The 25,076-nt window shown below is 45.7% G+C and overlaps 1 protein-coding gene across 2 annotated transcripts in view; it reads left to right on the forward strand.

The window, feature by feature from the left end:
- CLTC (clathrin heavy chain) overlaps positions 1-25,076 on the forward strand; it is a 76,209-nt gene that overhangs the window by 15,340 nt on the left and 35,793 nt on the right. For both annotated transcript variants that reach the window (XM_053367949.1, XM_053367950.1), the window contains exons 2-6: positions 12,720-12,927; positions 17,720-17,988; positions 19,877-20,038; positions 20,816-20,929; positions 21,816-21,989. In XM_053367949.1, coding sequence (XP_053223924.1) covers positions 12,720-12,927; positions 17,720-17,988; positions 19,877-20,038; positions 20,816-20,929; positions 21,816-21,989 — 927 coding nt within the window. The remainder of the gene's footprint in view (positions 1-12,719; positions 12,928-17,719; positions 17,989-19,876; positions 20,039-20,815; positions 20,930-21,815; positions 21,990-25,076) is intronic.

The following is a 25,076-nucleotide window of genomic DNA, read 5'->3' on the forward strand; positions in this document are numbered from 1 at the left end:
AGCTGCCCTTCAGTTCGCCTTTGTTATGGGATGTGTGGATCGTATAAAATAGGTTTGGAGAAATTTTGGTGGCCCTCCAGATACTGTTGGACTCGTACTGGCCAGCAAGGCTAATGGTGAGGGATGGAATGATAGGAATTGGAGTATATCAGCATCCGAAGGGCCACAGATTCCTCATCCCGTCTGTTTGTGTGTGAGTGAGAGAGAGAGAGAGGGGACAGTACAGTGGTTCCTTGGTTCCCGAACAGCTTGGCTCCTGAACAAATGGGCTCCCGAACGCTGCAAACCCAGAAGTGAGTGTTCCGGTTTGCGAATGTTTTTCGGAAGCCGTATGTCCGACATGGCTTCTGCGGTTTCCGATTGAGTGCAGGAAGCTTCTGCAGCCAATCGGAAGCTGCACTTTGGTTTTCGAACTGTTTCGGGAGTCGAATGGATTAAGTTCAAGAACCAAAGTACCACCGTACTGAGCTAGATGGACCAGCGTGATTTGGTATAAAGCAGTATCCTATGTTCCAAAAAGGAAAAAAAGAGAACCAGGGAGTATTTGGGACATAGTCTCTTAAGATGGAGAAGAGATCAGCAGCTGCTCTTGATAGACATACTGCTGTGACCAAATGAGAAAGCCATGAGGCATATAGTCAGTTATCTTGATCACCAAGGATATTGTTTCCCTGGCTTGGGACCCATGATTCTTAAGATATGCTTGTGCAGAGCTTGCGGGCATTTGATAGAATCCTGAGCGTTCTTTGTTTCTCACCCTTAATTTGGAGGAAAAGTGTTTTTATTGATGGAACTTCAGCTTGCTCACCTGTGTGATGGATTGCAGTCGCTGCCTGCAGCTGTTTGTCCCAACACCATTGACCAAGGGTGTCTCCTGACATTGGTTCTGCAAAAAAATGACAGGATTGCTTATTCTAGCAGATGGCTATAATTAAGGTAAATCTGCCTTGCTTTGTTGCTTAAGTGCTGTGGCTAAGCTAGGTCTTTGCTCAGATAACTGTTACCATCTGCCACACTTTGGCCTGTTATAAGTAGCCAATGAGATTAATAAAACATGGATTTCCATAAATTTGTGTAGCCAGTTCAGCCTTTAAAAGGCTGGGAAAGAGAATAGAAGAGATGGGAGACAGGTGCAGATGAGATCTCTTTAATAATGTGATTTGTATTCCACACTTGCAACAAACCCCAGATAAATTGACTTGTGTGAAGCTAACAAAGTGGTGCAGGAATCATACTCTTTTCCTTCAGAACAAGTGCAGGGAACATTTATCCTTCTAGATGTTGCCGAACTACAACTCCCATCATTCCTGTCCATTGATTGTGCCCTGCTAGGGCTGATGGGAGTTAAAGTTCAGCAACCTCTGGGAAGACTAAATGCTCCCCACACACCTGTTTCAGCCTAAAGAACCATTGTGTGCGTCTATAGAAAGTAGTACTCCTGGCAGATATTGTACCCCGCCCTGTGAGCCAAAACGGCTCTTAGAGCAGCTTACAAAAAAGAAAAAACCCAGTTCTGAGATGGTCCCTGTCCTAAGGTCTCAGTCACACAAGGAAAAAGGAACAGGAGGGAGAAGGGAAATGCAAGTTCAGGCAACAGTTCAAGTTACATTCACAGCCTGTGTGAGTGGCGGTTCTGACTGCTTTGCCCTTGCTAAAGAGCAGTCCTGCCCCAGAAGCACTTCTGCCACCAGACCACATTCAGTAGCAGATCTGATGAATCCCAGGACAGGGCAGTTTCTGCAACACAGTACTTTCCTCAGACAAGTCCTTGGCCAAGTGGAGTCAGTCAGTCAATGAAGCACGTTGAAAGTATGAGCGAGAATATAAAAAAGCGAAAGACGGTTAAGGCAGTGTTGCATTTCAAGGCAGCATATTTCATTTGAGCCTGGATAGCAATGCTGGTTTGGCACGGTAGATTTAGCGAAGGGAGTGGTGCATTACTAATAGCTTGTGAATGGTTACTCGCAGAGGTGTGGCTTTACAACAGAACTTGACGGCGCAGTTGTAGACAAGACGCTTGTGGGGAGCTGAAATGGAAGATAAGGCGTAGCAGTGCATGAATTAGTTTCCCTTCTCTCTGTGTTACATCAAAGTGGGCAGCCTTCCCTACTGCTCTTGAGGCTGCTCTCAGATTCTTAAGAAGCCTAGCTTTTTTAAAAAATAAAAATCAACATGCTTCTAGTTCAGGGGTAGGCAACCTAAGGCCCATGGGCCACAAGCGGCCCATGGGGATTGTTTAACCAGCCCACGAGCCGTCCCCAAAATGAGCCGCGAGTCCCCGCATGCTGTGCTAAAGTGGCGCAGTGCAGTGCTGGGACTCGCTTCCATGGCGCTGAAAATCGCGTCTGCGCATGTGCGGACGCCAGAAATCGCGTCAACGCAAATGCCGGAAATTGCGTGCGTACACACACGCACTCACACTCCAGCCCACGGAGGGAATCTCCGCTGGAGTGAACCGGCCCAGGCGAGGTAAACCCTGTGGACCTCTGTTCTAGTTGATGTGGTGACTCGTATTGGCTCTGCTTAGGTCCGGTTGACCCATGTTTGAGCTGGTGCAAGACTATGTATGAAGCTCACTGATGCGGCCTCTTAGAGGGACTTACCCACCTCCCGGGCCGGCAAGGATAAAACTAATTCTCAGTGGAATACAAAGTATAATTGTTTAACCTTTTAGCTACTGTAGTGTCTGACAATGTGGTGGTGTTTTATTAAACACTTAATCTTTCAGTTAGTTTTATTATTGTTGTTTTGCAGTCAGCTTTTGTTTGTTTGTGAACCCCCCTCAGTATATATATATTCTTGAAGTGAAAGGCGGTGTATAAATTGCTGTAATAACAGAACAATCTAAACCTCTAAACCGGTTTACATAAAGACGTGAAATGAGCAAACTGAATGAAACTGTGTTTAAAATGTCTTAATTTGGGGGCTGACGAGAATTGCTGCGTGAACTGAGGAAAAGGTGGTGTAGAGTTAGAGGCTGGGAAGGAGTCTTCTGGTCGGGCGTTGGACTGGGGGCACGGAAAACCTGGGAGGCTCACTGGATGGCTTGGTGTCTTCTGTCTGTCAGCCTCGCCTTCCTTACAGGTTGTGAGACTTGGCTGAAGGGAGACACACCATGTGTGCTGCCTTGACCATGGGAGACGAACACTATATCAATGCAGTAAATCTGCCCTTCATCTTTCAACCTGGCAGATCCAAAACCACAGCAAATGTGGCATGTAAGTCGCATTCACTTTGACCTTCCCTCTCACTCGGATGTGTTTTCTGATGCAGCTTTTCGCGCCTGCCCCTGTTATAGGTGACCTGCTTCAGAGATATGGTGCTCCTGCACCGGAAACACCCTGACTATTAAAAATCTGATAATGGGCTTGATATCCTTGAAGCACAGCAGATGATTATCCTGTGATGCAGATCTGAGATGGGTTTGTCTTGTCATTGCCATGTATTCGCCCCCGCCCCCCCGACGATAGTCCTTGTTCTATATAAAAACCATACTTCCACGCCAGAGGCAATGAATGTTCTTGAATTTCTCCCCCAGATAGCTGAACAAATACAGCTCTTGTTTTGTTAAACAGCTATTTGTACTGCAGTATAAACCCATCAGAGTTTTATGTGGTGTAGCTTTGAATAGAACAGTCACCATTGGACAGAATTGAGCTATTGCCATTTCTGTGCTAGGGTCTACCCACTTACATCTAGGGAGAAATTTCAACCCGGTAAGCCTTAGAAATGTGTGCATTGTGGTAGAGCAGAGGTCCCCAATTGGGGGCCCCAATTCTCTTTAGAAAATCTTCTAAAGGGTAGAAGTGGCACTGGAGACAAAATGGATGGGGCTAGAAGTAATTGGGGCTCTTACCTTTGCACAGTGGGTAACATTCCAGCTAGGCAAAAGCCAGAGATGTTGGCACCCCCTATACACACTGCTCCCTGTCCTCCATACAGGCAAGCAGGAAGCATTGCCACAGTTCAAGGACACATTCAAGCCACAGCACTGTAGTCATCCTGGAGGATGCAGAAGCAGAGTACGACTGGGGTGGTGTTGGCCTGGTGAGGGGATGTGACATAGGGAGAGTCCTTGAGGGCCACATAGAGAAGCGTAGAGGGCCAAATTCGACCTCCTGACCCAGAGGTTCCCTGTATCTGTTGTAAGGAGGAAAGTAACAGGACGGCTTTGTGGGGCGTGGGGGTCTTCGGTGTGTAGCCTCGCATGGGACTGCTACGGCTCCACACCGTAACTCTGCAGCCATTACAGAAGAGAAGCACAGGAGGGGCACACCCTGTCTTTATCAGAGGCTACAGGGAAGGACACAGCTGAACTGGGAAGGTGGAGCCTTTATTGTGGCGGATGAAATGCCACTGATAATAAGGCAGGGTGGCACACAAGGAAGTCACACCCTCTTGATGTTCCATGAGGTTTTCACAGGAACAATTGTGAAGATTGTGAAAAGCATCTACTGCCCCCCCGCCCTCAAGAGCTAACCTTAAGGAGCAGAATAGAGAACTTTTATACTTCTGAAGGTGTCTGTGAAAATGGCTGGCTCTTGCAAAACTCTTGCTTCCAGTCTTTGCCCCCCTTATCTGGCTGTTGTGAATGAATCATTCTTTCTTGGTAGTTTACTACACTGTTGCACAAGTGAGGAACTGAAAGTGCACAGAGTCCTTGGGAAGAGCTCTGCAGAAGAGCTGTCCTTTCAAAAAAAGAGAGGAGCTAACCGTTCTAGGCTCTCTTGCTGGTTAAACATGACTGTCTCTCATTTCCTCCCAAGGAGCTCAGAATGGTCTTCATTCGATTTCCCCATACCCAGCTGCACTCCAGCTGCTGTAGGGCTCCTCCAGCTCCCATCACCCCTGATCATTGGCCATGCTGGCTGGAGCTTATGAGAGTCCAACAGCACCTAGAGGACATCAGGCTGGGGCAGTCTGATCCACTGCTCAGAGCTGGCCTGCTGTAGTGGCTAAGACTGAAGTACAAATCTGGTTTGAATTACCGCCTCTACCATGGGGCAGAAATTGAGATATGAATGCTAGGAGTTGTGGCACCTTAAACCTAGGTTATGGGTGCAACAAGAATACATAGCTGAAAATGAAAGAACTGCAGCTAAAATATTATGTTCATTTTTCACATGGTCTAGTCCTGGCCCTAATATTCTTAAGAGGGTCTCATCTCTTCAGTCTTCAGAGAGTAGCTGGAAGTGGGGAGGCAGGAAAAGGTCCTCCTTTCCTTCCACTCTGCAGTTTTAATCTGAAATCTTAGGTGCAGTACTGCGCCCAGAGCTCAGAAACTGTTCACGCTAGTGAAATTCCCTGACGCAAAATGAGCCTGGAACAATGGGAGTTTCAAACGCTGTACCTAGTGGCCTTAGTGCAGGTGTGTGGAACCTTTGGCCCATCAGAAGTTGCTGGGCTGCAGCTCCCATCATTCCTGGCCACTGGCCATGCTTGTGAGGGCTGATAGGAGTAGAAGTTCAGGAGCATCTGGAGGACCAAGAGTTCCCCATTCCTGCCTTCAGGGTACTGAGGCCAAGAGTATAGCTTCCCATCTAAGAACATAAGAGCCTTCTGGATCAAGCCAAAAGCAATCTCATCCACCATCCCAGTCTCACAGTGGTCAGATAGGTGCCCTAATGAGAAGTGCACAAACTTGTGTTTCCCAGCAGCTGGCGTTCAGAGGGGTTCCACATCTGTATTATGGGGTTAATACTAATTTACCTTGCAGGGCTCTTGATGCATTTTTAATTCTTTGGATCCTTGTGAGTGCTGTACAAATGTTAAGTATATATGCATCCTCTCTAGAACTCCTGAGGTAGAGAGGGCAGAGAGTAACTTGCTCAGGGTTACCCGTGAGCTTCCCAGCTGGTTAAACAGGGATTTGACTCAGTCCCTCCGTTATAAGACATAACAGTGCGGCTCAAACATGTTGCTTTTGAAAACGAAGCGTAGTTGTGTGTGACACACACACAGCCTCCTTAAATTTCCCTGTAACACTCTGCAGAAGTGAAAATCAAGTCGAAACAGGAAAATGCGGTTTGCTTAGTAATTACTGCTTAAATGGCTTTGCTTGAGCTCTGCCCATCCCTTGTGCAATGTTGTTAGTGTTAGCTTGGTCTCTTCAGCTTGGAGTAGTGGTTAGAGTGCTGGACCAGGACTTGGGAAACCAGGGTTCAAATCCCCACTCAGCCATAGATCTGAGTGGATGGCCATGGGCCAGTCACTCCCTCTCAACTAACGTACCTCAAAGAATTGTTGTGAGGATCAAATGAGGAGGAGAACCATGTATGCCACTTGGAGCTCCTTGGAGAAAAAGTTGGGGTATAAATGCATTCCTACTTTCAGGGGAGGGACATGGGTGGCGCTGTGGGTTAAACCACAGAGCCTAGGAATTGCCGACCAGAAGGTCGGCGGTTCGAATCCCCCCGACGGGGTGAGTGCCCATTGCTCGGTCCCTACTCCTGCCAACCTAGCAGTTTGAAAGCACGTCAAAGTGCAAGTAGATAAATAGGTACCGCTCCAGCGGGAAGGTAAATGGTGTTTCCGTGCGCTGCTCTGGTTTGCCAGAAGCGGCTTAGTCATGCTGGCCACATGACCCAGAAGCTGTACGCTGGCTCCCTCGGCCAATAAAGCGAGATGAGCGCCGCAACCCCAGAGTCGGACACGACTGGACCTAATGGTCAGGGGTCCCTTTACCTTTACTTTCAGGGGACCATTTCCCCATGGACTTACCTGTTGGGGAAGCATTCCATGTTAGAGGGTGTGTGTTTGTGTTAGGTTACACATTCATTGGATTCAGTGGGAAAACTTGTTCTTATTGTCTGGGAGTGGCCGTCGAGACCATATAACACTGGTACTGAAAGATCTTCATTGGCTCCCAGTACGTTTCCGAGCACAATTCAGAGTGTTGGTGCTGACCTTTAAAGCCCTAAACGGCCTCGGTCCAGTATATCTGAAGGAGCGTCTCCACCCCCATCGTCCAGCCTGGACACTGAGGTCCAGCGCTGAGGGCCTTCTGGTGGTTCCCTTGCTGCGAGAAGTGAGGTTACAGTGAACCAGGCAGAGGGCCTTCTCGGTAGTGGCGCCTGCCCTGTGGAATGCCCTCCCAGCAGATGTCAAGGCAATAAGCAACTGTTTTACTTTTAAAAGACAACTGAAGGGGGCCCTCTTTAGGGAAGTTTTTAATGTTTGATGCTGTATTGTTTTACATAATATGTGGTTGGAAGCTGCCCAGAGTGGCTGGGGAAACCCAGCCAGATGGGTGGGGTATAAATAATAAATTATTGTTATTGTTATCATTATCATTATCATCATCATCATCATCCAGAGTTTAAGGGTGGCATTCAATTAAGTTTTGCCCATTGAAATTAATGCACGTGACCAAGAGTCAGTGTGGCATAGTGGATAGAGTGTTGGATTAGGAAACTGGGAGCCCAGGGTTCAAATCCGTGCTCCGCCATAAAACTCACTGGGTGACCTTGGGCGAATCACAGCCTCTCAGCCTAACCCACATCTCAGAATTGTTGTGAGAAGAAAACGGGGAGGAAGAGAACCATGTATGCCCTCTTAAGTTCCTCGAAAGAACGGTGAGATAAATGCAATAAGTAATATGCAAGTTAGTTCCATTGATTTTTGTTGGTCTGCTCCCAAGTACAACTTAACACCACCCAAAGCCTTTGTGCTTAGTTCCAGTTGTTGCAGAGGCGATTTAATTACGTTTGAATAACATTGTGTCAGTATTGCCACTTTTTACACCCTGGAGCAGAAGGCCTTTTGGGACTCGCCATTTACTTTCCCAGGTACCTTGGGCTCTCAACACTCTGCAAGCAGGACCAGCAATTATATTTCCTATCCTGGTTTTGTTCCACAGCAACCATGCTTCACTGAATTATTGTGCCCCACCCCCCAATTCCAAAACCATGCAGGAGAAACATTTACCCGCAGGAATGAAAAACTAGGAAGGAAGCTTCTGTAGAACTTTCTTTTGCAATCTTGCTGGCCTTGAACAACACATTTATTGGGCTCCAAGACTTTTTTTTTTAAGATTCCTACAGTTCAGTGCTGACCTTGAAACTCGTTCACGTGCATAATGCTCTGTTTCTCTCTCTATCTACAGTGGTGCCCCGCAAAACGAATGCCTTGCAAAACGAAAAACGCACAAGACAAAAGGGTTTTTTGGTTTTTGCGTCGCTTCGCTAGACGATTTTCCCTATGGGCTTGCTTCGCAAGACGAAACGTCTTGCGAGTTTGTTTCCTTTGTTCCTTTGTTTCCTTGTTTTCTTAAAGCCGCTAAGCTGCTAAGCCGTTAATAGCCGCTAAACGCCGCTAAACCGTTAATAGCCGCTAAGCTTAATTTCGTCTTGCGAGGCACCACTGTAATTGGAGACCCTGCATTCTTTGTAGATGGGACCTGGGCAAACAAAAAGCAACAAACTAATTGGCCAGGGTGGTTGCCCTGTTTGCATCAGGCACATGAGGCTTCTGTTGCACAACCCTTTTTAGCTCTCCCTGCAAATCCCACTTGCCATAGGGCCAATTGCTGGTGCAACACACTGGTGCAAACATCATGGCCAAACGCATCCCTCAAAGAATCAGTTAGTAGCCGCTGAAGAAGAGGCCTTAGTGTCGTAACCCCCGCAGCGTTTCCTCCGGCTGTTCAACAAGTGTTGCTGCAATGCCCACTTCTGCATCCAGCCTTCTCTTAAAACCCTTCCATGTTGGCATAGCTTTCTAGGCACTAATTTGCATGCTTTGTTCACGCCTTTGAAGAAAAACTGGCTTGCTGTCATCTTAAGACCTTGGGACCTGGCAGCTGTTTTCATGAGCTGAATAGAAATGGCTGTTTGGTCATATTCTGGTGTGTGGAAGTGGAGCCCTATGGTCTAGACCAGGCATAGGCAGATGTTTTGGACTACAATTCCCATCATCCCTCACCACTGGTCCTGTTAGCTAAGGATCATGGGAGTTGTAGCCCAAAACATCTGGAGGGCCGAAGGTTGCCTATGCCTGGTCTAGACCAGCCTTCTCCCAACCTGGTGCCTTCCTGATGCTGTTGGTTTCCAACAACTCCCATCAGCCTCAGCCAGCAATGGCCCATAGTCAGGGAGGATGAGAGTTTGTTTTTTGTTTTTTTTTATAATATTTTTATTAAACAATTTTTATATTCATACAAACAAAACATACATAAACAAACAAAAGACAAAAACAAAACAAGAAACAAGTACCATTTCATGTCCTAATTTCTTAAACCTTTCTTCTTCGACTTCCTCATGCCTCCCGTTTCTGTATTCCAAATTCTAATCAATTGTTCAGCAAATCTTCCCTTATTTTGCTATAAATTTAAGCTAATCATCCTTATTCTCCTTGTCTTAACCATTACTGATAGTAACCATTTACTTCAGTCCAACATCATTCTAACTGTCATTAATTTTGTAATATTTCTTTAAATAGTCCTTAAACTTTTTCCATTCTTCTTCCGCCGCTTCTTTTCCCTGGTTTCGGATTCTGCTCGTCATTTCTGCCAAGCCCATGTAGTCCATCACCTTCATCTGCCATTCTTCCAGTGTGGGTAGATCCTGTGTCTTCCAGTACTTTGCAATGAGTATTCTAGCTGCTGTTGTAGCATACATAAAAAAAGTTATATCTGTCTTTAACACCCCTTGGCCGACAATGCCCAAGAGAAAGGCCTCTGGTTTCTTAGGAAAGGTATATTTAAATACCTTTTTCAGTTCATTATAAATCATTTCCCAGAATGCCTTAATCTTCGGGCACGTCCACCAGAGGTGAAAAAATGTACCTTCCTTTTCCTTACATTTCCAACATTTATTGTCAGGCAAGTGGTAGATCTTTGCAAGCTTGACTGGGGTTATGTACCACCTATAAATCATTTTCATTATATTTTCTCTTAAGGCATTACATGCCGTAAATTTCATCCCGGTGGTCCACAACTTTTCCCAGTCAGCGAACAAAATATTATGACCAATGTCCTGAGCCCATTTAATCATAGTTGATTTAACCGTTTCATCTTGTGTATTCCATTTCAGCAGCAAGTTATACATTTTTGACAAATTCTTAGTACTGGATTCTAACAGTTCAGTCTCTAATTTTGATTTTTCCACCTGGAAGCCAATTTTACTGTCCATTTTAAACACTTCATTTATTTGATGATAGTGCAACCAATCTCTCACCTTCCCTTTTAATTTCTCAAAACTCTGCAATCTCAATTTGTCCCCTTCCTTTTCCAGAATTTCCCAATATCTTGGCCATTTCGACTCCATATTTAACTTTTTAACTGCCTTAGCTTCCATTGGCGACAGCCACCTTGGAGTTTTATTTTCCAGCAAATCTTTATATCTAACCCAGACATTTAATAGTGCTTTTCTGACAATATGGTTTTTAAAACTTTTGTGTGCTTTAACCTTGTCATACCACAGATATGCATGCCACCCAAAAATATTGTTAAAACCTTCCAAATCCAAAATGTCTGTGTTTTCAAGAAGCAGCCAATCTTTTAGCCAGCAGAAAGCTGCCGCTTCATAGTACAATTTAAAGTCTGGCAGGGCAAACCCCCCTCTTTCCTTTGAATCCGTTAATATCTTAAATTTTATTCTGGGCTTCTTGCCCTGCCAGACAAATTTAGATATATCTTTCTGCCACTTCTTGAAACAGTCCGTTTTATCCATTATTTGTAATGCTTGAAACAAAAACAACATTCTTGGCAATACATTCATTTTTATAACTGCAATTCGACCTAACAAGGAAAGCTTCAAGTTTGACCAAATCTCCAGATCTTTTTTCACTTCTGTCCAAGTTTTTTCATAATTGTCTTTAAATAAATTCACATTCTTAGCTGTCATATTCACACCCAGGTATTTCACTTTTTTAACCACAGTCAACCCCGTCTCATTCTGAAACCTTTCTTTTTCAATCTGTGTTAAATTTTTCTCCAATACCTTAGTCTTTAACTTATTCAATTTAAATCCTGCCATTTGACCAAACTCTTGAAGGGAGGATGAGAGTTTGAAGTTCAAAACATCTGGGCAGCACTAAGGCTGGGAGGAAACTGTTTTAGTTTGCCGTTGCACTATAAAACCCTCTTCATCTTCGTGTTCATTGGAGGTTGCTCCTGACCAGGTGTGCACTGGATTGCAGGTTTACCTGCACAGTACATAAGGGATGCAATTTGAACTGGGGAATGTGCCCTGGAGCACAGCAAAGCCTCTTTTGTGGCTGTGTATTTAGAAGGGGAGATAGGATTATTTTATTTTTAGTGTTGCTTATTAAATTTGTATCCAGCCCTACCTCCAAAGGGGCCATGGGCAGATTAGATTTATATTCTGCCTAGTGATGTGGGCTTTCTGGGAATTCCCCCCCCCCCGCTCCATCCCCAGTGTCCTAGATATGGGGTGTGTTTGACCACCTTAGGGTGATGCACATTAAAAACACAAATAAGCAGCAGATACATTAAAACTAAAACAAAACAAAATAGACTCTCATGGCAAAGACCCTTTTATCCAGCTGGGAAAGCCTGCTGGGACATCTGTTTCCGGAAAGTGCAGCAGTGGGCACCTTGGATCTTGAAAGGAATGCTATTCTGCATAACAGAAGCAGATAGTCTAAGAGTTACTACATAGTGGGCTTCTGAGATTTTTGGAACTTACCAGAGACTACAGCATCTTCCATGGGGATTAGGTTCTTAGCTGTCACACGGTATAAGCAAATTTGTGTAAAGCCAGCAGCTCCCTGGAACTGCCCCCTCCAAAAACAGAGAGCTGCTTGTCCAGCTTCAGGAAAGAGGCGCAAGGGCTCTGACAGGGTCCTAGAGTTCTCCTTCCTCCTTTACAAAGCCAGGCAAGCACATGGTGCTGGTGGAAAATAAATGGAGAGTGGGTTTCCTGCACTCTCCATTTATTTATTTATTCCTGCCTGTGCAAAGCTGTAATCACAGAAGTTAAAAGTGCTTAAGTTTCGAGTTACCTGTACAGAAATCTACTGGGTGCATAAGCAATAAGGTAGTCTCTTAAGTAGCTTGGTCTTCAGCTGTAAAATAGGGACTTAATATGTTTGTATCTCTGAGCTGTAATAGGGACTTATATGTTAGTACCAACAAAGCTCAATTTGCAGATGGCAGCCAGTGAAATCTTGCAAGCAGGGTGTTATATGCTGGTGGTAGTCAGCCTCTGGAAGCGACTTGGTATCTTCGTTCTGTGGGTGATGCAAATTGTGGTCCAGCATCTTGCAGGTAGCGTACTGGCTACCCCTACAGTAGCTTGTGCTTGTTCTGACCAAAGCTCCTTTTGATATAAACAGGTGTACAGTGTAGTAAGCAAAAGAGTTAGGAAGTGGTACCCATGATTTTAACTTAAATTGTGAGTTCCATTGATGGCTTTAGGTTTCATAGTGTTGAGGCATTTCTGTGCCTGCATACTGGGACGGGTGGCAATTGCATTAACAATGGAAGGCTGTCTGAAAGAGCCCTACATATCGCTATGGACTATTCGTTGCTTTGTGGTACATTGCATAAATGTCTGAAGTTCTCGCCAACATCTGAAGGGTGTTCTTAGTGCAGGATGGAGCTCTTAGTGGCTCCCTGTAATGGGCCAAATGGCAGTGCTTGGAATCTAATCCCAGAGCATTATAGACCCTATTGAGTTTTTATGAGATGTTGGCTATTGTAAAGGGACTATGAATAATTGAATGACTTTGAGCTCTCTTGTGTGTTTGTCTTCCAGCTCCAGAACCTGGGCATTAACCCGGCCAACATTGGCTTCAGCACTCTGACCATGGAGTCTGACAAGTTCATCTGCATACGAGAGAAAGTTGGAGAGCAGGCCCAGGTGGTCATCATTGACATGAATGACCCCAGCAATCCCATTCGCCGGCCAATTTCAGCTGACAGTGCAATCATGAACCCCGCCAGCAAGGTCATTGCCCTGAAAGGTACAGGAAATATTTCTCAACATATTTCTGAATTGGAGTTGAGGTTTTTAGAAATGTGTTTTAAGTTTCAAAAGGTGTACTGATTTTTGTTGCCCTTACTATTTTGTCATTACTACTTTTTCTATTCTTACAACTATGAGAAGCTGTGGGCTACTAAACATATACAGTATTTATTGCAAACTACCTGGGTTGATGAGCTAGTGAAATCCTTGATGGCTTTTTCCAATATAAGGCTGGTTTGCGGTATGGCTTCCATCGAAAGCTCTGTTTAAACTAAACGAGCCTTGTTACTAAGCCCCCAAAGTTTCTAGCCAGTAAAAAAGAAAAAAAATACTTGCGTGCTTCTTGGTTTACTTACAGGGCTTTTTTTGCTTTTTAACAAAAGAAGGGCTCCCAGAACAACTTAGAGAGATAAGTAATAGAACAGCCCTGGAACTCGTTTGTGATTTAAACAAGAGTGGCTCACCTATGGGCTGTACCCAGCTCCCTGAAAGTTTTTTGTTTGATTCATGAACCCCCCAGTTTGTCATTAAAAATAAGAGTTTAATAATAAGTTTAAATTACTGCCACTTCTGCAGTTCCCCTGCTAAGCTGCCATTGTTCCAAAAGGGTTTTAAGCCCCCCTTAAACTTTTTTTTTTAAATCCTGAGTTGAATAATGAACTTATAAGATTTAAAATTGAGTAGAATAGCTAGTGGGTAGTCTTTTGGAAGGCAGTCTTGAGAGCTGCATTTCTCACCACACCTTTGATCGCACCTAATTGGAGGTATGGCTTCTAGAAGGTTGACCATGGGTCAGTGTTGGGGAAAGGGGCTTACTCCACAGCCAGAATAGACACTGGGAAGGTTAACAAAGGGAGGAACAGAGAGCTCTCTGCCGTTTGCTCCAGCCTGCTCATTCTCCTGGAAAGGAATTTCATGTGCTCGCCTGTCTGGAATTCCTGATCTCCCATGGTGCCTATGCTAGTGGTTATGTGGAAAACTGGCGTGATCGGTGCTTGTGTTCATTTCCAGAGCACTGGAAGACCAAAGTTTTGAAGAGAGCTTACAATAATTAGCAACTGGGAAATAAGAGGGAAGAGAATAGCATAGTTAAAATGCATCCCACCTCATTATTGGTGGTGATTACCCCTGTGATTTCATCCAGGGCCCAGTTGTTACCATGAGTGACCTGGCTTGCATGACACTGTAAGCCAGACTACCGCTCACCAGGAATGTGCAAATGTGAGCTCCTTCCTGGAGAGGAGTTCGCAGCTGATTTGCGCTTCCTTGGCCCATTTGCTCTTGTGATGAGCAGATCTAAGCCCAAGGTTTGGCTTAGTGTGTCTTTCAAACCAGGAGTCACTATCAATTTTTATTTTTTAAAGAAAACCTTGCAGTCATTTTTTTTAAAAATCAGAATATTTGCAAAGGGACCCCATTTGTTCTCTTAAGCAAGTTAATAAGGAACATAGGAAGCTACCTTCTGTCAAGTCAGACCATTGGTCTGTCTAGGTCAGTATTCTCAATGCTGACTTACTGCCAGTTTTCCAAGGTTTCAGGCAGGGAGCCTTTTCCAGCCCAGCTGTAGATGCTGGGGATAAGGCCTGGGACCTTCTGCAGGCAAAGCTGATGATCTACCACTCAGCCGTGGTCCTTCACCACCTCCTCCTAACAGGCAGCACCAATTTCCTTGCCCGTTTCCCACGTTCCAGCTCTCCTGTGGCATAGTTTTCAAAGACAGGGCAAAACAATGTTATAGTATCCTCCCTGTTATATTGGTAAATATAACTTACCTAGGTTTACAAGTCCCAACTTGAACAAGCCTTTGTGCTGGATGCGTACTGCCTAGTCACCTTTGCTCAAAATGGTCAAAGTTTTATTTTATTTTTAAAAAGCACTGCTCATCTGCCCTCCCCAAAAGACAGCGTATTGCCTCATTTCTTTTATTTGCTGGAGAAACGTAAGCTCTCAACTGTCTCATTATAATAGCTTCCTCTTTTTTTCTTCTGATGGCTTTAATGTTGTATCACTATTTTTGTCACACTTTCTAATGCTTTCTTGTGTGTGCAGATGGTGAGTTACCTCCGTTTCAGATTGTATTTGTGTTTGTCCTGTTTTATGAAAAGAGAATGCAAAAGGCTTACCAGCTTAAAGGCTTAACGGGGGCACATCTCTGAATAATTAACGTGGAGGAGTAGACAAGGACCTATATATTCTGTCTGCTGTGGAATCTTGTTCTCAAAGCTCCTCTTTCTTTCTTTCTTTGAAAAAACCAAAAAACAAAACCCTATTCCCGAAATGGTTGTACCTGCAGCATCTTTACTTGGAGCTGTAGAGATGCGTTTGCTTGGAAGCAGTAAACTTGGATATGCATAAAGCTTTTTATAAACAGGACTGAGACTCTTACAATTCCATATCTGGCTGTATTATTTTTTGCTTTTCATGTGCTCCGTGTGGGGCGAAACTGAAGCCGTAGCCTGGCTGTCCAATAGATGTTATCTTGGATTACCAACCCCAATCTCTAAATCCAAGTTTGCATAGTGAAAGGAATACTGACTGAGCTAGTCCTGGTTCTGTCCCCTCACCCATCCTTGCCACTGTTTTTTTTTTAAAACCCCAAGGAAACAAGCCTAACCTGTTGTCTTGAAGACTAACCATCAACCCAAGCCCAGCTCAGAGCAGATAGGTGACCCTTGGTGGATGGTTGACTCATATCCTTCAGCCCCCAAACGTAGTTCTTTAATGGCTTTGAAAGTCTGGCCTGCATAGCTTCTGTGCTTTTGTGTTCCTCTGGATTGTGTAAAAAAACCCACAACCTTAGGAGGGAAATACACACAGCTTTCTCCCCTAGCTGTTTAAATGGAATAACCCCCCCCCCCATGTCTTTGCTTCTAATGACACCCATGAATCTTTTCTGCCTGGCGCAATTCTAGTTCTCAGAGCGGGAGGTGTGAAACAATTGCAGAGTTGTCATGGCTGGGCTGGGAGATAATGCTGCACTAGCTTCTCCTCTCTACTTCCCAACCTTGGTCAACGTCTTGATAAGCTGTACTCCTGGCAGTGGTTAGTACCCAAAGGAAAGTTGTATTGGCTTCCTTCCACAGCGTCCCACAGGCTTCTTTCCTTGGCCCTCTCTAGAGCTTGCTCTGTGGCTCTTTGCCTGCTCTCCTCCCCTTTCCTGTCACATTAGGGACATAGGAAGCTGCCTTCTACCAAGGCAGCCCATTGGTCAGTTTTTTGTCTAACACTAACTGGCAGTGGCTCTCCAGGGTTTCAGGCAGGAGTCTCTCCCAGCCCTACCTAGAGATGCCGAGGATTGAACCTGGGACCTTCGGGATGCAATGTGGGTGTTCTATCCCTAAGCTGTTGGACATTTACAACAGCACTAGTCTGAGAGCCACATGTATGGAAGCTATTCTATGGTATACTGCTTGTTTTATTTATATGCACAGTACAAAAGTATTTATATGCCACCTGTTTCAAGCCATCTCAAAACTTGGTCCAGGTCCATATGATACAACCAGAGTGGCTGGGGAAGCCCAGCCACTTGGGCGGAGTATAAATAATAAAATTATTAATATTATTATTAACCAGTAAAACCACTTGCTGTAAATAACTGCAACCGATAACCCAAAGGGCACAGTTAAGAATTAACATTAAAACACCAGAAAGGCCCAGGTATGTCAAGTGTGCCAAAAGCATCATGGGCACTGGGCGCTTTCCAGAGCTCTTAGGGGAGGCAATTCCATAGGAAAGGTGCCACCACAGAGAAGGCCCTTCCCCCTTGGTTTCCACTACCTGAGGTTGCAACTAAGCGTGTTGCTGGGAACTGAAGGCATTACTGCTTCATTTCCACCTGCCCCAAGGAGCTCAGGGCAGTCTCCATGTGGTAGTTCCCAGTGTTGCCCTCCCAACAGCCCTGCGAGGAGGGTGTGGGGAAGACCACGCAGAGAGCTTAGTGGCCAAGCAGGGGTCGAAACCTAAGCCTCCCTGCTCCAGCTTCCCAGCACTTAGTCAGCTGTGCCGCACTGATTCCTTACTCGTGGTAAGAATGCCGGAGGTGGTGGCATGATCCAGCGTTGACATGTGAACATTCACCCCCCTTTTCCACTCCTCCTGAGACCTGAAGCACCCCCTCCGCCAAAGCCTGCCTGGTTGTCATTGTGTGAGCTCATCTTCTCCCACCCACCCCTGTGTGTAGTGCACGTATCTTCCCCCATACCCAAATAATCTGCAGTACACAACAGTAAAGAAACTTTGTTAAGGGTTTTGGTTCGGTCCAAACCAAACTTGCAGCTGACCTAACAAAGTGTCCGCTTTGTGACTGCCTATTCACGTGGAAAACCTGTCTTGTGTTCCTCCTGTACTTGTCCTCGATGCGGACATAAATGTGTGTGTAGCACTGCCCGTTGTATGCCGTGGTGTACTTTTATCTCTCAAGTGAGAAGTCTTTTTTTTAAATCCGCCTCTTGGGTTAAGGATGAGTTTAACCTAGCATGAGAATCAAAACATCTCGACTTCGGTATGAACAAGACTCATGTTTGCAATACCCGGCTGTGAAGCCATAACCAATTAATTCAACAATTGGTTCTATAATAATAACTTGTGTGTAAGAGTAGTAGATGTGGCTTTAGAAATGTTGGTGTCTGTTTTTTATTTTAAAAAGCAGCAGTTAGTATTTTTCGCAACTAAATGCAGTGCATGAAACTTCCTGAGGGGTCAGGTGGTGTGTGCAGACGTTTTAAGCCCTCACCTTGGCCCTCCAGCTCTGCTTCTGCTTCATCTAATTTCCCTGTAAATTGTGTCCCTAGCTGGGAAGACCCTCCAGATCTTTAATATTGAAATGAAAAGCAAAATGAAAGCTCACACCATGACGGACGACGTCACCTTTTGGAAGTGGATTTCTCTGAACACGGTTGCGCTGGTCACCGACAGCGCTGTGTACCACTGGAGCATGGAAGGGGAGTCTCAGCCGGTCAAGATGTTCGATCGCCATTCTAGCCTCGCCGGCTGCCAGATCATCAACTACCGTACGGATGCGAAGCAGAAATGGTTGCTTTTGACTGGTATATCTGCACAGGTAATGCATCGGTATAAGCGGATGTATGCGTATCCAAATATGTGGAAATTGTGGCTTTAACTAAAATCTGTGCCAAACTGCATGGGCAGAGTGGTTCCCGCACTCTAGGGAACATCAGAAGAGTCCTGTTGTATCAGGACAAATGCCCATCTAGTCCTGTGCTCTGTTCTCACAGTGGCCATCCAGATGTTCATGGGAAGCCTGCAGGTACAACCTGAGCGCAACAGCAGCACTCTCCCTACCTGCGATACCCAACAGCTGGTATTCAGAGGCATATTGCCTCAACCACAGGTTGCTACCCTCTCCATTTTACTAATGGGCAAGCACACGACCTTTGAATTTTTTTGTGGCTAAATGGGGAATCTGTGTGTCTGCATTCTGTGGAGAGCTGGCACCCTCTCCCCCCACCCCAATGCATACCACGTTGATATTCTGGTCATTGTCCCAGCATAAAGTCACAGTATTTAATCTACCCTGATGAAATAGTGTGACTAGATGCCACTCTGCAAAGCCGTCTTGATAAAATGTGACAAAATCCAGACCACAAGCCTGAACCTGACCAGGGCCAATGAGATGGGGGAGTATTCCTAATGGCCGTAGCATACTGCATTCTCATTAAAAATAACCTTGGTGTTTCTGGGTTTTGTTTTTTTGTAAGCTATTGTCCCTTTCAGTGGTGCCTGTAGAGTTTGTTAAATAGAAACTTGTTATAATGCAGTTCAGCTGAAGTCTGTTATCCTGTGGCTAAAACAATACTTCAGCTTTTCCTGGGCAAATTCTTGCCTCCATAGCCTGGTGAAAAGGAGGCTGTGGGTGACAGTGACTTGTAGGAGTGTAATGAAGGGGGTGGGAGATTCATCACTGCTGCTCAAGTATTGGGCTTGCCAGGCCTCCCCTTTTGGCCTGCTGTTTTGACCAGGCCCACCTGCTCTGCGTCTGACTTCATATGATGTCAGGTGTAAGGCAGGTAAAGATGCCACAGGGCTAAAAGGGGGCGTGTAGGCACTGTTGAACTGATAGATGACACCTACCAAATCTCTTGCACAGTGCTCTGCAAACCCCAGCGATCAGCAAAGGGCAGTCTTTTTATCTTCAAATTGTGTGTGCAGAAATTGGTCACCTGGTGTCAGGTAATTGACAGGTTGGCACTCCACCCACCTGCCAAATATTGCCAGTGGGAGGTGGAGGAAATCAGGGTCCAGCCCTCCAGCCAGATCCAGTTCCTCATCCCCACGCTACAGGAGGAAACTAGATGCAAGTTTCCGTTTTGTTTAAATACATGTTCCTTTTCTACCAAAGCAACCTGGGCAATTTGCAGTTTAGAATAATGCCTTGGATAGAAAGCATTTTACAAAAAGAGTAAGGGGGGGGAGCACATCTAGGTCCTGGATACCAGCTCTTCTCATACTGTTGAGTAGTGGGCAGATAGATTGATCACTGCAGGAAACAGTTCTTCAGAGAAAAGGGTTTAACTGCAGTTCATTCCATTCAGACCAACGACCTCACTTACTCCTCTCAAGCTGGTCAGGTGGAGTGAGAGTTCTGTGAAGTCACCAGTGGGAAACCTGTAGCCCTCCTGATGTTGCTGGCCCGCAACTCTGTCATCCCTGACATTTGGCCTGGATGTTGCAAGTGTAACAGAATCCAAGGGACTACCACTACTCCTGCTGTAGATTATGCCGTTAACCAAACTTTTAAACCAGGCTTTCTGCCCCTCTACAAATGCACAAGTCAAAAAACTTCCTGTGTCTATATAGACTATGCCTAGGCTTGCATAAATATGCGTAGCTGGCGTGTTAAGCCAGTTAATTAGGGTTTATGGTTATCATAATGTTACAGAGTTGAATGTTCATGTGTGTTCTCTTCTCTTTTCTTTTTTTTAATAAAGCAAAACCGTGTAGTAGGAGCCATGCAGCTTTATTCCGTAGATAGGAAAGTGTCACAGCCCATTGAGGGTCACGCGGCTAGCTTTGCGCAGTTCAAGATGGAAGGCAATGCGGAAGAATCCACCCTTTTCTGTTTTGCAGTGAGAGGACAAGCAGGAGGCAAGGTAAAAGGGAAGGGACACAAATACAGGATTCTGGGTATGGCGTGTAATGAGCCTAATTGGCAGATATGAGAAAAAGGGAAGCAATAGTGGAACAGTGGGGAGCCTCAGGCCTTGAGGCTGTGGCCCTCCAGACTTCCCTATCTGGCCCTCAGGTCTCTTCCTAGGGCTCATGCTCAGTCCAGCCCTAAACCCATCTTGATTGTATTTCCCTGGCTGAAATGTGTCTTTCAACTGTGATGATGCCTCTTGCTTCCTTGCGGGGAGGGGGTAGTGTAGAAACCTCTTGACATTTGCACAATTAAGACATTTGCATAGTTAAGAGTTGCATTTCTTTCCATTCCTACTTTTGCCTCTGGACCTGGTACGTGGCCCCTGCAAGATTACTCACAAGAGAAAATGTGGCCTGAAAAATGTTCCTGTTCCCTGCTATAGACAATTTCAGAAGGACACTTCCAGAGAACATTGGGTGTACTCTGGAGCAAGGAGACTTCCAGCAAAAGACACACACACCACATTGGCCTTGCAGTAACAAGCATCTCTTGGCTGATCTTTCGCACAGTTCAGTGGCCTCAGTCTAGTGTCAACGGGGCTATAGCCTGGACGCTCTTAAATCAGAGTGTTCTCCCTTTATTTGAGAAAGAACCAGAGTATTGAAAAGTATTTGCCCCTGCCGTGGCTGCTGCCGTGTAAGATAGCAGGCCTGAATGATGAAAATGCTTGAGGAACTTTCCAAGGAAGCTTGGAGATGCAATTCAATCCTCTTTCTCTCCTGTGCAGTTGCATATCATTGAAGTTGGCACCCCTCCCACAGGAAACCAGCCTTTCCCCAAGAAAGCTGTGGATGTCTTCTTCCCACCTGAAGCACAGAATGACTTCCCAGTAGCAATGCAGGTATTACCAAGGGGCAATTTTTGCTTTCTAACTCCCCATACTTTTTGGGGGGGTGGGGGTGGTGGGGAGTCATCTGTAAATAAGTCATTTCAAAATGCTGATGAATGGCGAAGCTTAATACCGTCAACTTCCAAGCCTTGGATTTAACTGTGTAAGCTGCCTTTAATTGCTGCTTAGCCTTCCCTTTTATAGAACGAAAGTTCAGGTATTTTTGGCTTTTGTAAGTGCTTGTCAGGCAGCTCGTTACTTAGCGAAGCTTGCTCTGCTCTTTGGCACTTGGACAGTTCATACTTGATGTATTCAACTTATTTCGTAGCCAGTACTAAACTACAGCCAGGTCTGTGTTTGTGTACCATGGATATGTGGGAGAACAATATGGGTGAATATGGCTGCAGAGTTCAGTATCCCGAGAATCTCAGCTTTCAGGGAAAAGTATGGAGTAGACCAGGAGTAGACCCATTGAAATTAATTGACATGACTAACTTAGACTTAACCTTGACATACAACTTAGTTGAATACAAGCCTAATCTTATAGTCTATATTGCTGCAAAGAAGCACTTGAACCCCTCTAGGCAATTCCTGCTAAAATCTGGGAAACCAGAGGGTGGGTGAATATATCTCGTTGTTGGGCTAGAGGACATTGTGTATCTGCTCTCACCATGACTAGTGGAAGGCTTTGAATTTTATGCAGAATTGGTCAGCTTGCTAACTTGCTCAATTTGCATTATGTATATCTTCAAATTCCCTTAGCACGCAGCTTTAATTTCGCTTACTACTGAAGCTCTGTGCCTTGGTGAAGAGTATATACAATTGATCACAGCACATGGTGGAGCACCTTAGAAGGACTGTCTCTGTTCACTTTTGCCCCCCACCTTTCTCCCTGCAGATAAGCGAAAAGCACGACGTGGTTTTCTTGATCACAAAATACGGCTACATCCATCTGTATGACCTCGAAACGGGCACCTGCATCTACATGAACAGAATCAGTGGGGAGACCATCTTTGTCACCGCCCCCCATGAAGCTACCGCTGGAATCATTGGCGTCAACAGAAAAGGACAAGTAATGAAATCTTAATTCTCTTTATTGATTTATTTGTATTGTGTTCATATCCTGCCCTTCCTCTGAAAAGGAGCTCAGGTCAGACTCAGGTTGTAGGGATGGGGAGACCCTGCAGCCCTTCAGATGCTGTTGGATTTCAATTCCCACCAACCAGGGATGATGGGCGTTGTAGTCCGTGAACATCTGGATGACCATGGTTTTCATTAAGCCCATTGCACAGACTTTGAAGCTGGCTTTACTACGAGGTTAAGGCCAGGTGGGTAAATGTAATGTGGATGCTGTGCTTGCTTCTCTCTCTCTCTCTCTCTCTCTCTCTCTCTCTCTGTGTCTCTCTCTCTCTCTCTCTCTCTCTCTCTCCAACCTTCATATGCTCTTCAACGTCTGAGTCTTGGTGCAGTATTCTGTGCAGGCATTCAAAACTCCCACCTGCCATACCTTCCATAAAGCAGGTCAAAGTGTTGCATTTGAGCTTTAGTAGGTGAAAGTTCAGAGTTTGCCGCCTGAGCAGTCTCTAGGAAATGTTTAACGCTGCTGACCTTAAAGATCTTTGGCATACCGCTGGTATTTGCTTTGAGTTCCCTACGTGCTGTCTGGAGCGGGATGTCACTTTTCAGCCAGCAACTGTGACTTCCCAGTCAGTCCTATATCAGGTGCTTGAGGATCTAGTGCAGGGAGAATTGAGCCCCCAGGTCAAGCATGGGGGAACCAGCGGCCCTCCAGATGTTATTGGACCACATCTCCCATCATCCCTGACCATTGACCATGCTGGCTGGGACTGATGGGAGTCTGGAGGTTCACAGATTTCCCACCTCTGGCCCTGGACTTAAAGGGTCTTATCCCACTAAAGACCTGCTGAAATGAATGGGGACCAAGTCAGTTGCGCCCATTATTTTGAATGGCTCTTCTCTGAGTAGGACTAGCATTTGCTACAAACCACAGAAGTGTAGCCTGGGGCTCCACACCCCTCTGATCCAGAAGCCACACCTTTTGCTCTGGTTGTCCTTCTGGAAACACACACACACACACACACACAGGCCAGCATTCACTTAGTTGTGTTAATCTGTTGCCACTCTGATTGTAATGGCGGAGGCAGGCTACCCTACCCTAGCATTCCTCGACTTCATTTCAATGGCAAACCTTGTGATAAGGGTACAGACCCCATTTTTAAGCAGCCAGGAGTTAATAAAAGCATGGGGAAGCAAGAGATCTGGGCGTCCTTTGGGAACTCCATGATTGTACTCCTGCAAGGGATCTGGGAGGACTTCAAAGTGCTAAAATGTGAAAGGTACTATCTTACGTATCGTTGTTCCTCTTCTCCTCCCGTTCCCATGCTTCTCTGCCTTTTAATTTTGCTTCTTAACCCAATAGAGGGTTGCAGTCTTTACTTGCCCTAGACGGATTAGCCTACCCAAGTTTTAATTGGGCTTTGAACAAATGGGGCACTGTAGGAGCTGCATCACTTCTGGGGTGTTCGTGTAGTAGTCATCCATCTCCACTTTCATTCCCTTACAATGAGTGGTAGACCTTCTTTGCTGAAATGCCGTGGTTTCTCTGAAGATAATCCTAGATGCAGCTTTTTGGCACCGCGCAAATTCTGAATGGATTGGAAAGCCGCATCGCAATCCTCTACCTAATTGGACAGCTCTGTCGAAAGCTCTAAAGTGTGGCCACCCTGCTAGCTCTTGGCCCACCAACACAGTTCTGGTTTGAAAGTATGGAGAGCAAAAGGAACGTAGGAAGCTGCCTTGTGCTGAGTCAGACCATGGGTCCACCCGGCTCAGTGTTGTCTACACTGACTGGCAGTGGCTCTCCAGGATTTCAGGCAGGGGAACATTCCCAGCCCTACCTGGAGATGCCATTGAGGATTGAACCGGGGACCTTCCGCATGCAAGGCAGGTGCTCTACTACTGCCCTTTATTTAAAACTTAATTCCTTTTATCTCTAGAGCCTCTGCTGGATTTTTGGTTTCTCTCTCCCTGTCTTCCCCTCCTCCCCTCTCTCTTCTCCTCCCCCCTCTCCCGAAATTAAACTGCTTGCCTTTTGGCCTAGGTAGCAGTGAGCTGTCCTTCAGTCTTCTCCCCTCTTTTGTATTTAATGGTCAAGTCTATCTGGCTTGAATCATTTCTTGCAACCTTGGGGAAGGTTGCAGCTAGTGGGGAGCCAGGGTGTGAGGTAGTAGCAATTAATAAATGCAAGTAGATGGCAGTTAACACAAGGATTTGTTCATGCATTTAACGCTTTCTTGGAAAAAAAACCAACACCCCTCCATATATGTACCAAATGACAGTGTTAAGGTGAAACTCGTCTTAAGTTCCTTCTTGGGTATGGTTCCAATGGCAAAGGCTGCTTGGACTGGTTTGCTGTCGGGGTTGCTTTAATCTTAGAATTCCAGCAGCTTTCTCAAAGAGCTAGCATCCCCCTTCTCCTCGGATTGCGTTAATCTGCCACTAAGCTGCTATGGCCCTGAAAAAGCCTTTCCCTGGCAGCTGGGAAGCAGCAGCTTTGCCATTTCCTCTGTGTATTAGAGCCCGAGTTGCATCGGGATCTGCCTTACACTGGGCTACGTGCCCATCCTCCTCAGTATTCCCCCACTGGCTGGCAGTGGCTCTCTAGGGCAGAATCCTACCTGTCACCAGCCACTGATGGTCCTGGTGCCAGGAATTCAAACTGGGGCCACCTGCCTGCAGCGCAGGTCTTCTGTTGTTGAACTATGGGCCCTGTTAAGTTGATTCAGGTAATGTTAAGTTTCCCAGCTGCTTAACTGCGCCCTCTGTGTGTGTGTGTGTGTGTGTGTGTGTGTGTGTGTGTGTGTGTCTCACACACACATAACCTAGACCAGGATGCAAAGGACCACCCAGCTAGTTCAGCACATGTAACGAAAACAGCTGTTTGCCATGCCAAAATGCCGCTTTGAAGCAGAAAATACTTGTCCGAAGCAGCCTGATGGGGTTCTGCTGTCTAGCCACCCCACTTGGGTGTCCTTGAGCTGTTGTATTAAGTATTAAGGGTCCTCACAAATTGTGCCTTGGTGGTTAAAAACTTGTGAACTAAGTCTAGGGGCCCTTCTCTCGCTTGGGGGATGTTGGT

Source organism: Podarcis raffonei, chromosome 15, assembly GCF_027172205.1.
Source record: "Podarcis raffonei isolate rPodRaf1 chromosome 15, rPodRaf1.pri, whole genome shotgun sequence".
Taxonomy (NCBI): domain Eukaryota; kingdom Metazoa; phylum Chordata; class Lepidosauria; order Squamata; family Lacertidae; genus Podarcis; species Podarcis raffonei.